The sequence below is a fragment of the Bicyclus anynana genome, chromosome 3 (assembly GCF_947172395.1).
Source record: "Bicyclus anynana chromosome 3, ilBicAnyn1.1, whole genome shotgun sequence".
In the NCBI taxonomy this organism is placed as follows: domain Eukaryota; kingdom Metazoa; phylum Arthropoda; class Insecta; order Lepidoptera; family Nymphalidae; genus Bicyclus; species Bicyclus anynana.
In genome coordinates, this window is record NC_069085.1 from 18,582,627 (window position 1) to 18,597,460 (window position 14,834).

Below are 14,834 nucleotides of genomic sequence, written 5' to 3' on the forward strand. Positions count from 1 at the left end.
CGGTTCCTCTGAGACTCGGACATCGGCTTAGTGGGCCACTCTTGAAGGTTGTTTTGGCCTATGTGTATCTGTCCGGGCGCCCCCGAAATCGTGAGTTTGAGCCCACGTCTGGATGACGTAAGTTAGTCAGTGGCGTCATTTACCTCGGTACACTACTCGACTCGAGGGCTTCGTCATTTCGGCGCTACTAATGTATTTAGCTAAGGCTTTAGACTACATCGTCACTAAACATCTGGGGCCTAACCACAAACTTTTAAATAGGTAGTGATTTCATAATATTTCGTACCATGAGGGCCATTAAGCTTATTAGCAGCAAGATTGTTTCTTATAGCGATTTTAGTCATCGACCATTTCAGTCACTTCAGTCACATTTACACCCTTAAATAAGATATCTATATCTATATCTATATCTGATATATTAGACAGATATCATAACGTTTTTGTATAAAATTTTGACAAGCCCCTGGTAAAAACGCAGCCAAGTCACTTGAATAAAAGAAAACAGTAAAGAAAAGCAATTTAATTATTAAATAAAATTGACTAAAAGCACATGTGTTGTCAATGTCCACCATAATCTCGTGTACTCCACCATGTGCTGCTACTCCGCCATGTGCTGCTACTCCACCATGCCATGGTCTATTCCACCATGATCTCGATGTGCACGGAGCCGATGCCCTCGTGCCGGTCGTACATGATGTTATGCGCCCACGCACGACACTCGATGTTGATCAGCATGCCCGCTGCACAAACATACCGTATGATAAAAAAAACGATTAAACTTCTGCCGTTAAACTTCTTTAGAAAATAAAAAAACAAAGCGCCATCTATGAGTCTCAGGCATAACTGCATCGCAACAGATTCATGAAGTGTACTAAAAGGGATTGTTTCAAAGTTCTCTGAGAACGCCATCTACTTGTAGTTTTAAATTACACACACTGTTTTACTGTGCATGTAGATGGCAGTACGCATTTTAGAGGCTTTGCCCGATTACACTTTTCGCTTTTCGTGACGCATTTACCAACTTACTCCCCAAGTCAAGCGTGCGTAAAAATGTTTTTCATCAAAAACGAAAATCTCTAAAGATAAATGCCACATTTATCTTTGTCAGAATCATTTTAGGTACTAGAACGTTTTTTATAATAGATTTTTTCTCAAAATCATTATACTAGAATGGAGAACTAAATGGTATCTGTGATATTGGGTCTTACTTTTAGGCCTTTGCAAATGCACGGCGACTAGAGGACTGAGGTACCCCTCCTGATTGGTGTAGGGGAAGTAATAGCCGGGGAAGCCCCGGTAGGGCAGGTACTGTATGGGGCCGATGTTCTCCCTGTCCGCGGGGTTCTCGCCCTGGCACGACACCCACACCATGTTCAGCTATAATGATATAAGATGAAATCAATTAGGTACATAAAGTTCGCGCCAAGTAGGTAACTTTAAGTTAAGTTTAAGGAAGAAAGTAAGGAACCACTTAATGAGTCATGGTAGATATTATGTAATCTGCGGTCTCGATCCTAAAAGTGACTAAAATTGATTTTTATATAATATTCTTACAGAGAATTTCAATTATTTCAATAGGCATTTATGGGGTTAGAAGGCAATAGCTGCAATACATGCTTTGCGTACTATGAGCGAAGTTTCAACGCAATTTATTCATAACCGCGCTATTTAAATGTAGTTTTACGGTGTGGTAAATGGTATGAAAGTTCTGTTTCATACCTACGAGCAACGACCTTACGAGTGGGTATGAAGCAGTATTTGTGAATAAATCAATAAAGTACGTGAAGTTTTACTAGAATAGAAATTTCCAAATCACACTCACATAGTTTTTATCAAAAGCAGTCATATTCCTGATGTGGTCCTTCAGGTCATCGGGCATAGCTGTCGGCAGGCTGTCCGAACTGTTGTAGAACGCTGGCTTCCAGCCAAATATCTTGTTCAGTTTGAGGAACACGCAGGGGGTCGACTTGTGGTACGCAAAGCCGTTCTCCTCGATGCAGGGCCCCCAGGCGTTGACGTCCACGTCGCAGACCTTACCGGCTGGTGGAGGCAGCTTGAAGTCGCAGTTGTGAATGTTCTGGCCAGCGCCGGACTTGTTGGCGTCACGTTTGTAAGCTGGAAGGAGATGTTATGAAATAAGAAAATTAAGATTATGAAATGTTAATGTCAAATTCTCAGTATAGAATTACAATGACGTCCTGGCCCTTAAACTAGGTAAGCCCTTCCCTTAGGTACATATTCATAGGTACGATAACATAAATAATGAATCTATACTAATATTATAAAGCGGAAGAGTTTGTTTGTTTGATTGAACGCGCTAATCTCAAGAACTACTAGTCCGACTCGAAAAATACTTTCAGTGATAGATAGCCCATTTATCGAGAAAGGCTATATAATATTTTCAAAAAAATTAGGGATCCTTACTGAAATTCCAATAATGTAACCCAAGGTGGACAAAAGTTTTGTTTACATGGCGTGCGCTGCAAAAACTGTTGATGTAAGAAAAAAATAATGTACTACGACTTTGCAGAACATATCATTTTCTACAAAAAATGTTGCGACAGCAAATATCTATCTTCTATGTTTTAGCAGATATAGTACCTTTTGTACTTTAATAAATTATTTAAATCTTATAGTAAGGTTTACGTCATTTTTCCACTTTGCTTAATTTTATTACTAATGCATACCCTGATCGACAACCTTATGCACACGACTGTGTCAGTGTCATCATGATCATCCCTATTAAAGAAGCTGTTACGATCATAGGAAAAATGGATCATAGTATTCTTTGTATAGAAAGTCATACAAGTGTGTCCACTGAGCCGTGTCGTACGGATCGCATAGAACGGATTTTACCTACCGTAATCGTTTATTAAAAAATACCAATTGAAGCGATGCGTCTGATACATACGTAGACGCTCACCATTACTAAATCATATTGAAATGAAACTTAAAAGTTAAAACGCCTCTACTGAAAAGTTGTCATTTTGCATTTGCACATTGGCCCTTATACATAGGAGCCATCGAAATACTAATTAAGAGTTACTAATTACTATTATGCTAGGTATAAAGTTACACCTAGCCTACAAAAATTTTAAATAACGAATTCATAGAATTATAATGTACAAGAAGTCTTGATACCGACTCGTAAATCTATGAACGAAGTTGTCTTGGCTACGTTATAGCCTTTTTACAACGGATAAACGTTGGCGCAGTGTAACAGTGTATAGCGCCATCTAGTTTTACATATGCACAATTTTTTTTCCTCCTAAAACTGGGCAGGTATGCACGAGATCTGTTATTAGAAATATATACCCTCTCCCTCATCTGTTATTCAAAATTTCAGTTACAAATTTAATATTTTTTTATTGATTGGCCGGAATAAAACTAGGCAACCTATCACACTGTCACACCAATATTATTAAGGCAAAAGATTGTGTATAAGTATATGTCTGTTTCTCTTTTGCGCTGCGGCTACGGAAGCGCTGAAATTTGGAATGGAGATAGATTTTGCTCTGGATTAACACATAGGCTACTTTTATCCCGGAGAAATCCATGGTTCCCGCGGGATTTATGAAAAACTGAATTGCACCCGGACAAATACACGGGCGTCCGCTAGTATGCAATAAGTCGAAGTGAATATTATCTATAATTTCTATAATTTATTTCATAATTTCATATATCTTTTATTTCATATATTTATATCTATCTTCTATACTTATAATAAAACTGGTCGAATCCTATACATTAATTCGCAATTTGAGATTTTACTTATAGCATTTGTAAAACCAAACGGTATATGTAAAATCTTAAAATACTTATTTAAAAAATAAACTAACGTAGTTTTGGTCCTAATAAAATTCGAACGTTCCCCTCGATTTCTCCAGGATTCCATCATCAGATCCTAACATCCCAAATGGAAAAAAAAACTCTATCAAAGAAAAAAAAAATTCAAATCGGTTCAGGCGTCTCCAAGTAATAGTTGAACATACATAAAAAAAAGATTTCGACGAATTGATAACCTCCTCCTTTTTTTGAAATCGGTTAAAATGCGTTAGCTTTTAGCGTTTTCTGTTCTGCGCATATACCTAACCATGATAGCCTAGTGGATATGATAGCCTTCGATTCGTAGGGCGTAGGTTCGAATCCGATCCGTGGAATGTACCTCTAACTTTTCGCTTATGTGCATTTTAAGAAATTAAATATCACGTGTCTTGAACTGTGAAGGTGTTAATACCGTGAGGAAAGTTAATTAGCTGATAATTTTCTCAGTTCTTTGTGAGAAGTCTGCCAATACGCATTGGGAAGCGTGGCGGACTATAGTCTATAGCCTAAACCTTTTCATTCTGAAAGGAGACTCGTGCTAAACAATGAGCCTGTGGGTTTTTGATGATAATGATAATGATGATGATCTATACTAATATTATAAAGCTGATGAGTTTGTTTGTTTGATTAAACGCGCTAATCTCAAGAACTACTGGTCCGATTCGAAAAATTATTTCAATATTAGGTAGCCCATCGAGGAAGGCTATAGGCTACCCTATAGCCTTCCTCTAGCTATATTTTATCTCCGTATTCCTGCAGGAACGGTAACCACGCGGGTAAAACCGCGGAAGCGTCAACTAGTGATGATATAACCATGAAGATACTTATGCTTTTACTGGTTAGTAAAATACTTACATTTCAAAAACGTCGATAACTCCTCAATCCAAAACCGGTAGCTACTGGGCTCGTTCCCTCGGTACCAGATGACACTGCTGGCCACCTCCGGGGGCGTGGGTCTGAAGCCCAGTCCAGGGTTGGTGCCGATGATGGAGCTCTCCAGCTGCCACTTGGGCTGCCGGGCGTCCAGGAGTTGGAGGAACGTCCACATGCAGATAGCAACGAGGATGGCCAGCGCAGCGTAGAAGGTGAAGTAGAACAGGGAGATTTTGGCTGTGAAGAGATGAAAATAATCATCAATAGCTTATTAACCGACTTCCAAAAAAGAGGAGGTTCTACGTTCGACTGTATGTATGTTTTTTTTTTTTTTTTTTTTTTTTTTTTTTTTTTTTTTTTTTTTTAATGTATGTCCAGTGATAATTCCGTCATTTGTGGACCGATTTTGAAAATTCTTTTTTTATTTTTTTCAATATAATTATTACTAACGGACTTCAAAAAATGGAGGAGATTCTCCATTCGAGTCTACGTTTTCCATGATCAATTAATTTAAATTGGTGTATGCCCGACTAGTTTCAAATCCCTCCGGGGTTCTTAATATAATAATAGCTAAGCTTATGCTTGTTCATCCTGTAACGATCTTTGCATATACTAAATCGGTTTCAAAAATTCTTTTTTAGCACATTTGCTCGTAAGGTATCGCATAATTCACCAATTTCAATATCGTAATGTATCTCATTACTATTAAAAATAGAGAGCCACTTAATTTGTGAGGTGGAAATTTTCTATAGAATAAGAAAAGAGTGAAACATCACACTGGTGGGCGCTTTCATCTACGAGTTTTGCTATTTGATCGCTAATTCCATAATATTTTTAATTTCTAACTGTAATGTAAATAATAAATCTGAAATATTTACGAGCAGAACATTGCCTTTTAATAGGAGATCGATGGAGCAGAAAGACTTGTAAGTTGTAACCATAGACTCATAACAGATAGATAATGTGTAGACATAGTAGGATTCGTAGGCCGTTTTATGTGCCCCGAAATGGGAGCCTTTGACGCATCGCTACGCTACGATAAGTATGTTTGTGTGCGTGTTGGCGACTGTAATAAGCCTTAAGCCTAGTTCGGACTACTTTAGTATTGTAGTCGAGTACAAACAATTTTTGGGCGGTAAATCCAAAAATTGTTCGTACTCGACTAAAATACTAAAGTAGTCAGAACTAGGCATTACACAGTCACAGAAGTGGCTTACGTTTGGAGTGAAAAATTGTTAGGTGTTGCGGTCTATAGATACAGCCTAAGATTGTAACACTAATAATATCGAAATACATAGAACTTTCATAAAGTTCTATTTCGAAGTCTAAAGTGTAAATATTTTATTCTTCTTTCGTTTTCTTTATTTCTTAATCTCTCGTTATCAAAGTGATTGCAATAAAGACTGGACAAGGACCCGTTACGTAATACGATCCAAGGTGAGACAAGACGCGGCGGCGCAGGAAGCGAGGCGGGAACTGAGCCATTGCCTCAATGAGCTCATTGCGACTTCCTGCGCCGCCGCCGTGGGCTCCCGCCGGAATGTAGACTGACCCTAGTGGCGTGCACTAGGTTTATAACTAGGGCAGGCACTATAACAGGGTTCAACAATTAGTTTCGCTCGGGGTCCATCTTAAGAAATTAAATGAGCTTCGCGGTCCACACATTTTATAAAAAAAATATTATATTAATTATGGAAATTAAAAAGGTATTTATCTACTTAGCGATGAGAAAGGTGACATTTTTTGTTGCTGATTATCTGTCTGAAGTTTGGAGTGAAATTGGTGCAAGCTATTGACATTAAATCCTGGAGATGTTCATCAGTAACTCGAAATCGAAAATACTGCGAGGATATATTTTTCGGTCCGGATGATGTCCGCCATTTGGTGTTCCCTGCACTAATACGTACAAATTGTACGAAATGGAAGTCAGGAAGTCAGTCAGGAATGGAAGAATTCCTTCTCTAATACAGGTTACAGGGCGACCGGACTGATTCACTCAGGTCACGGTTACTCCCTCCCGAATGCCCCTCTAAACCGAGGCCCGAGTCTCATAGGAGACGTCCTTAGAGAGTCGTTCCGTCCTCTATCTTTATTTCAGCCTTCGGGTCTCATCAGGCGATGCTTCTGCGCTCGCCCAAACCCCCCGGTGACGCCGTAGTGGTCCCACATGGAGCCATCGGCGCTCCGTCGATATCAACCCATATACGGCTCACTGCTGAGCTCGAGTCGCCTCTCAGAATGAGAGGGGTTAGGCCAATAGTCCACCACGCTGGTCCAATGCGGATTGGCAGACTTCACACACGCAGAGAATTAAAAAAATTCTCTGGTATGCAGATTTCCTCACGATGTTTGTCTTCACCGTTTGATACACGTGAAATTTAATTTCTTAAAATGCACACAACTGAAAAGTTGGAGGTGCATACATCGGACCGGATTCGAACCCACACCCTCCAGAATCAGTGGCAGAGGTCATATTTAATGCAGGTTCGTAATGAGTCCTCAGGGTATGCAGTGCATTTTTGCATCTGCAGTGCGCGCCACTGTGACCCGCGGCACTTCGCGGACTTAATTACATTACAAATTTACAACTGCACGAGAGTCAATTTTGATGAATCCTCGATTTAACTGTCTATTTTGATAGACTTTTCACTTTTCCGCTGAGCTCAGCCAGATCTCATACAGAACCAGACTTTCTCTACACGTGAGGGGATCGTGTTAAGAATTTGATAATGAGCCGTTAAAATAGACTGATCTATATTATATAAATCTATAATATATATCTGAAGAGACGTCAATTCTGTACATAAAATTTATTTCCAAAATATCTATCAGCGTGTTATTAGTGACCGATACTGATGCCAAAAATGCAATCAGTAAAATTGTTGTCTGTCTGTATGTTTTTTATAGGAACAAAAACTACAAACAAAATCGACGGATTTTAACGAAACTTGGTACAATTATTTTTCACACTCCTGGGCAGGTATAGTATACTTTTCATCACGCTACGATCAATAGGAGCAGAGCAGTGAAGGGAAAACGAGAGAAGTTACTCCATTTTTACAGCGATACTACTGTAAGGGCTGGATTAAAGAGATCTAAGGGCAGACGAAGTCGCGGGCGTCCGCTAGGATAGCCCAGGACCCGTGAAACATTCAAACAATATTTATTACTGTCTAGTTAATTTTCCGTGAATAGCTTCATCTCGATGAGACGCTCAACCTTTTTATTTACAAAAATCCTGGCTGTGAAGTTGTATAACTTTAAATTAAGCAACAGTAAAAAATCAGTTTCTCAGTATCGTGATGTTTGGGAGTTCCTACATAAGGCCTATGCCCTGCAGTGGACGTCCTTCGTTTAATAATCTCGTTATTGATACAAGTTGGGAGGAGGGAAGTTTAGCAAAAGTTACGTATCTCATCAAGATATTACTTACGGAAAATTAACTTGATAACTTAATCAATGTTCTACGGATTCTGAGCTAGGACGAACATTATTACAAGATAGCTTTACTTACACCAACTAGAAGCAGTTCTGCCACAGAACTGCTTCGTCTTCGGGTTCCATATGAACCTCCTGAACTTCTGCCCGGCCGTCAGCGGCGGCTCCTTCTCCCTGTAGTACAAGTTGAACCGCTCCAAGCTGGTCAGATCCGACGGCCTCTTCTTCACTGTCATCTTGGCTTAATTTGCTTCTCGCAAATTCCAAAACTTGCTGCAACAGAATCGTTATTTGAACCAACCCATAGACCATTCAAGTTGATTGTAAATACGTATATTAGTGTATTTTTGATTAATTATTATTATTAAACAAACATAGAACCTCGTTCTTTTGTAAAGTCTGACACCGCATGGTTTCACTCGCGTAATTCCCGTTTCCGAAGGTAAATGGGGATAATATATAGCATATATAGTCTTTCTCGATAAATGGGCTATCTAACACTGAAAGAATTATTTAAATCGGACCAGTAGTTCCTGAGATTAGCGCGTTCCAATAAACAAGCAAACGAACTCTTCAGCTTTATAATATAAGTACAAGTGAAAATTCAAAATAATTATCATGTTTATAGTAGCTATTGCCCTTGGCTGCGTCCAAATATCTTTAAAATCATCAAAATCATCAATCAAGTTCTTTAAAACCCCATCTTTTGAGAACAGTGATTTTTATTGTTGACCTGACCAACTGCATTTTGCATCTTGACGTGTCGTTCAGCAAAATGCACACTTTGTCAGGTCATATAGGCAGTTAAGGAGATAAAACATGACAAATAAACTCACTTTCGCTGTAGTGCTAGTAGTGAAGGAGCTAGAGCTGAGGCCCGCCAGTGTCGGCGCGCGAGGGGCGGCGGAGTGCAGTGACTGAGCTAACCGCTCTGTGGTCGGGACGAGGGACGGTGTACTACCACAATGAGACAATCATCATGTTACGTTTGTTAAGAAGATCTTTTTTTTAATGCTTGTGGTTTATAGCAATGATTGATGAACGAAGTAGACAGTCCAACTGATGCTAAGTAGAAATCCATCGTTTGTAAATAGAGCAACACATTGCAAGGCAATAATCACGAATAATGGCCGCCCAGTATTCATCAAAAATCTTTTATTAAGGATTTGGACTATTGGGCGGTATTTTTTTTGTTCTTTCCAGTATATATGTAAATATTTTTTTTCCCCAAATTAGACTGTTAGTTGTAGGGAAAACAGAAGTTGCAAGGGTGTTCAAGATCAGTGTGTAAATAATAATGTCTCTTTAGTGTACTGATATGTAGTTTAAAATATTTATATATTTCTCTTGCTAGTGTGTTGCATAAAGCCGTCCAATTGTCGGTCCTTCTAATTTGTCACCTTGCCATTAATAAAACCCTCTTACCTACTGCACTCAGAGATTGCTTCGAATGTCCTGTGCAGATTGTAATTGTACTAATTACCTTTTACTTAATGTATTATTTGTAGTTGTATGTGACATTTGAAATTCATAATTGTTTCGGTAGTCATAGTCCAGTTTTTACAAACATATGGAAATGCAAATGGACAGCTGAATTTGGGATATAACGTGTGGGCGTTTCGAAAAGCTTAACTTCAAACTCTCGACCAAAATTTCCCAGATGCATTTTTCGCCATCTTAAAAATGAGTTATTCAGTTTTTCTATAATAAATTTTGATTCAATACTTTTTTGTTGCTCTTTCTATGCTCTACGAATAAAGTTCTCAATATTTTTACCTTTCGTTCATCGTTATTGAGAAATCGATAGAAGCTTTTCTAGGCTTCCCCACGTCATATCCAAAATTTAGCTTTTTCGTTTAAATTGAATTTCTAAGCTGTTTTTTCGACCAATACGAAGTTATAATTCAAGCAGTTTTATCATTAATTAATATTGTCAATACTGATTAATGATAAAACTGCTTGAATTATTAAGAATAGAAAGTTCCTCACTTTGCGGCTCTGACCACCAGTTACCTGAAAGTTACTTGCTTTAAGCAATATAATATAAACAATAGCTTTTTAGCTCAATATTTCATAACTCGATCCAGAAATTGTAACCGATACCCAATGATCTGAAGTCACATTGGCTAACCATTGGACTATCACGGCAGTTAATATCCCTATTATGTCTTGTCGTTTGACTGTACGGATAAATTAGATTAAGTGGTGACTCCTAAAATCTGGAACGATCTTGTTACATTTAGTGTAATACAATGTTGCTAGATTTAGCAATAAAGGCGGGATTTTTGATATTTTAAAACAAAAAATAAAATGGTTTTTAGAACAGGCTACATTAGTTTTAGATAAGTTCGACAGATGACAGTAAGTTATACCAACGAACCAATGAGATAGTTTCGCGTTTATAAAATTTCTTTAATCTCGTAATTATTAATAAACCTTTTCCTTACAAGTCAATCATCGGAAAATAAAAACAAAACATTATTTTTTTCGCGCCGAATGACTAATTGATACGGCGTCCGAAGTTGAAGGTACAATTCCCTTATCCTTAAACATCGCGTCGATTTATCTTAAACGGCGGTTTAATCTCGTTCCCCGAAGCGTAACCGGGTCGCACTGGTAATAAATCTTCCGTCCACAGTGATCCGATGATGGTTGATTTTTGAAAAACGTTGAAAAAAAGGCGAAATTAGCGTACACGCCCTTCGGAGTTTTAATCGTGATGAGGGCTAGCGATGGTACGATGGTCGCTTGGTTATCGATAAATGCTATCGATAATTAGTTTTTTTAGGTGGTCAGCAGTCAAGCAATAACACATGATGGTAAGTGACGATGCAGCGTATTGTCTTCAAGGTGTCTTTTTGATATTTCATGATACGGTTGAATTGATATCTACTCTATAATATTAGAAAAAAAGCGAAAGTGTTCATAGTTTTTATGACTGAGCAGATTTTCTGAAGTAGGTACTGTTAAGAGCTGGCTATTTACGTGGGATGGCAATATCGGGAGACCTAAATTGAATTGAACTCTAATCTATCTATGTGTTCAATTCCGTCCATTCCTAAAAAAAACGTTAAAACAGAAGTTTTCCAATTTCCGTCTAAATATACGAGTACAAGAAACCAAAATTTTATTCTTGATTACAAATCAAAATTTATCGTTCAGTAATAACCTTCTACATTCTACAAATACAAAGTGGATCTCAACATTCTACATTTTAAATAATGAAATCGGTTAAATATTGCTCAAATCCACAAGTTATTGCGTGGATAAAGGGAAGGGATATAAACAATATCAAAATAATCGACGACAATCGAAACCATATCTTTCTTTAACTTATTTATTGAAAAAAGTGTAATAGTTTTTTTTCATTTATAACCAAAAAGTGTAACAGTTTTTTTCATTGAAGGTAATCTGACGCGAACTATCGATAAGTTCGCTACGTGTCGACAGTGGCGAAGACGCACGCGGCCAGGCACATTATAGCGGTACCATACGAAGCGCGAGATAACTCGCGCGCAGCCTCTTCCATCACGCGCCACACAAATTACATTGACACCAGGGCTGTGCCACACAGCCTCTATTTTTTAATGTTAGCCATAAATATTTTTTAAAAATAACAAAACAGATGTCCCATTTGCTGGTAAGTGAAACAGAGACTTCGCAGGGTATGCAAGGAACAATGCAAAGTGCCCAGTGTCCATCAACCTGAGGTGTTGATGTTAAGCATAATGCTCAAATCTAAGCAAGCATTACTTAGCTTAGCTTATTGCTTAGCGGCAGAAATAAGAATGGCAGCAGTACTTTCTGGACGAGCGCTTTTACAGAGAGGTAGCAGCTACCTTGCTTATCGTATTTGCGTATACTTCATAATTATTGTTTCTTAAACAATAATTAGAAAAATCAACTTGTATTACAAGAAAACAAAATAAATAATCTATACTTATAAAAAAATGTGTCAGTCAGGTCAATTCTCTACATGAAATATATCTCCAAAAAATATTTATCAGGGGGTGATTAGTGATCGATACTGATGCCAAAAATGCAATCAGTAAAATTTTTGTCTGTCTGTCTGTATGTTCGTTATAGGAACAAAAACTACTCGACGGATTTTAACGAAACTTGGTACAATTATTTTTCACACTCCAGGGCAGGTTTTTTTTCATCACGCTACGATCAATAGGAGCAGAGCAGTGATGGTAAAATGGGAGAAGATACTCCATTTTTACAGTGATACTACTTTAAGGGCTGGATTAAAGAGGTGCAAGGGCGGACGAAGTCGCGGGCGTTCGCTAGTAAATGAATAAATGAAATATTTCATAAAATGAAGTGAAATTGTTTTATAACACAGATATATTTTTTTTCTTTTGTTGACAAAAAAAATCTAGAAGTCCTCTAGGTACCAGTCATTACACCACTCTCCTCATCAATCTAGGGTACCAAATGATCAAGTTTATTATTATTTAATTTCACTAAATATATGCGTCTGTATAATATTTCGTATGAGTATTTAGTAAATGAACATTTTTAATAATGTAATGCTAGCAAAGGCCTTGCGACAGCCCTACGTCGCGTCCTGCTGACCGGTGGGTATAAAAGCGTGTCCTTGGCCAGCTTTTGGCAACTACCCGCGCAGCCTTCACACCTACAATATGGAGGGGTTCCGGAATATCTGCTTTATTGTAAGTTCGATTAATTCAATTAATTACTTAAAGTTTATTCATATAGCACTGGACCAACGACAACGAGGCAGTTTTCTTTGTCATTGAGAAACAGAAAACTACTTCGATGTTTCAGTAGACTGTGTGACTTCGGATCACAAGTCCTGGATTCGAGTCCTGAGTTGGACATATTTAGCATTTATTTCTTCCAAAACAAATCTATTAATCCAGAGTTAATGGTGTTATACTTACCCGCGTGCCTCGCAAAGCATGTTAAACCTGCTACTCTTAGATTAATAGCAAGGATATATTACCAGCAGAACCTGCCTTCCGAACCGGTGGAGTCTTTGCAAATTGTCAAACTTGAAGTTTCAAAAGTGCTTGTAAACTAAATCACTTGCTACCTGAAATAAATGAATTTTGTTTTTTTTTTCAGACACTGTGCCTCACGGCATTTAACGGCGTGACGTCAACGATCAAGGAAAGCCTCAACATACCCGAAAAGATCATCGGCGGAGTCATCGATATCGTGCAGAGCCACAAGAACAAGCCAGTCCCTGGCCAGCAACCCTCCTACCCCCCGAACTACCAGTACCCGCAATACCAGCAATGGAATGGCCAATCCAACTACCAAAGTCAAGGGTACCAGCCTCAACCACAATTCCAAAATCAACAGTTCCAAAATCAGGGCCAATACACGAATTACCCCCAAGGTAACAACAATTTCCCACAAGGAGGCAATAACAATTTTCCCCAGGGAAGCAACAACAATTTCCCTCAAGGAGGTAACAACAATTTTCCACAAAATGGTAACAATTTCCCCCAAAATGGGAATAGTTTCGGCAGCACAAGCAGCAGCAATTTCGCCAGCAACCAAGGATATCCTGCAGGATCTGGACAGTCTTTCAACCAAGGTCAAAGCCAAGGGCAATACCAAGGGTCCTACCCAAACGGGCAATCTTCCAATAACCAGCCAAACACTCAGTCTGGTTACTACACCCAAAGTCAATCCACCAACCAATACCAAGGCACCAACACTGGAACTGGTCAGTACACTGGTCAACCAGGATACGTTGGCCAAAGTAATGGTCAAAGCAGCCAAGGGTTTTACGTGAACGGTGTGCCACCAGCGGGTCAAGGCACGCAAGGGCCAACATGTGTTTGTCAAGCTTGGACCAAACCACCACAAGAAGTCTACGCAGATACCCCTGTCACAGAGAAGACTGAAAAGAAAGAACCAGCAAAAGAGAGAATGATTTATTGAAGATAAATTAGGCTTCCTATTTATTTATTTATTGTTAGTAATAATGTATACAATAAGTATATTTCATCACAACTTAAAGAAAATAGTAAACGCATGAGGCTTACGCGTTTATGTGCCATATTTATTAATTTAGTCATGGTTAAGCTTGAAGTGTGTATTGGTACTAGCGGACAGCCATGACTCCATACGCTTGTATTTCTGTTTTCACATATCCCGCAGGAACCATGTCTTTTTCCTGGATAAAATGTAGCTCCAAGGTCTCATTTATCACTGCACCAAAATTCATCTAAATCGGTCCAACGGTTAATCGTGCAAGGTAACAGACAAATAGATATACTTACTTTCGTATGTATATTATTGGATGGATTATATCTGACTAACTAAAGTGATGATTGGAACCATCATCACATAAATGATACAATGTGATTGAAAAATAAAATCTGTTTGGATGTATTGTAACGTCAAAGTATTGTAACATTAAATTTTCGTTTTCTCGTATTTGCTATTGCATAAGATCAGGCATATAGTTTCAAACTTTTGTTTATATTCGTTTATTTATTATTATTAATAGCTAATTTAATAAATATATTTTGTCGAAATCGATTTTTATTTTATACCTAATTACTTTATCAAACCTTTTTAGACACCGTGGTCTAAAAACCTACAAATGTACATTTTTATCATTTTATTTTCTTTGATTTTTAAAGATGATGGAAAGAGTTTATGACATTAAAGACGTTATTTAATAACTAGCTGACGCCGTGCGGTTTCACCCG

At 38.2% G+C, this 14,834-nt stretch overlaps 2 protein-coding genes across 2 annotated transcripts; one reads left to right on the plus strand and one right to left on the minus strand.

Moving 5' to 3' along the window:
• Positions 1–505: 505 nt before the first annotated feature.
• On the minus strand, positions 506–9,085 carry LOC112049339 (sodium/potassium-transporting ATPase subunit beta-2). The gene is made up of 6 exons (XM_024087193.2): positions 8,973–9,085; positions 8,213–8,409; positions 4,681–4,935; positions 1,823–2,115; positions 1,209–1,377; positions 506–740 (listed from the first exon to the last, which is right to left on the minus strand). Exons 2-6 carry the CDS (start codon positions 8,370–8,372, stop codon positions 637–639), a joined length of 981 nt encoding a protein of 326 aa, XP_023942961.1. The 5' UTR covers positions 8,373–8,409; positions 8,973–9,085; the 3' UTR covers positions 506–636.
• Positions 9,086–12,760: 3,675 nt separating this feature from the next.
• LOC112049317 (GATA zinc finger domain-containing protein 14-like) lies at positions 12,761–14,657 on the plus strand. Its single transcript, XM_024087167.2, has 2 exons — positions 12,761–12,815; positions 13,231–14,657. The coding sequence occupies exons 1-2, from the start codon at positions 12,786–12,788 to the stop codon at positions 14,056–14,058; spliced, it is 858 nt and encodes a 285-aa protein (XP_023942935.2). The 5' UTR covers positions 12,761–12,785; the 3' UTR covers positions 14,059–14,657.
• The last annotated feature ends 177 nt before the right edge of the window (positions 14,658–14,834 follow it).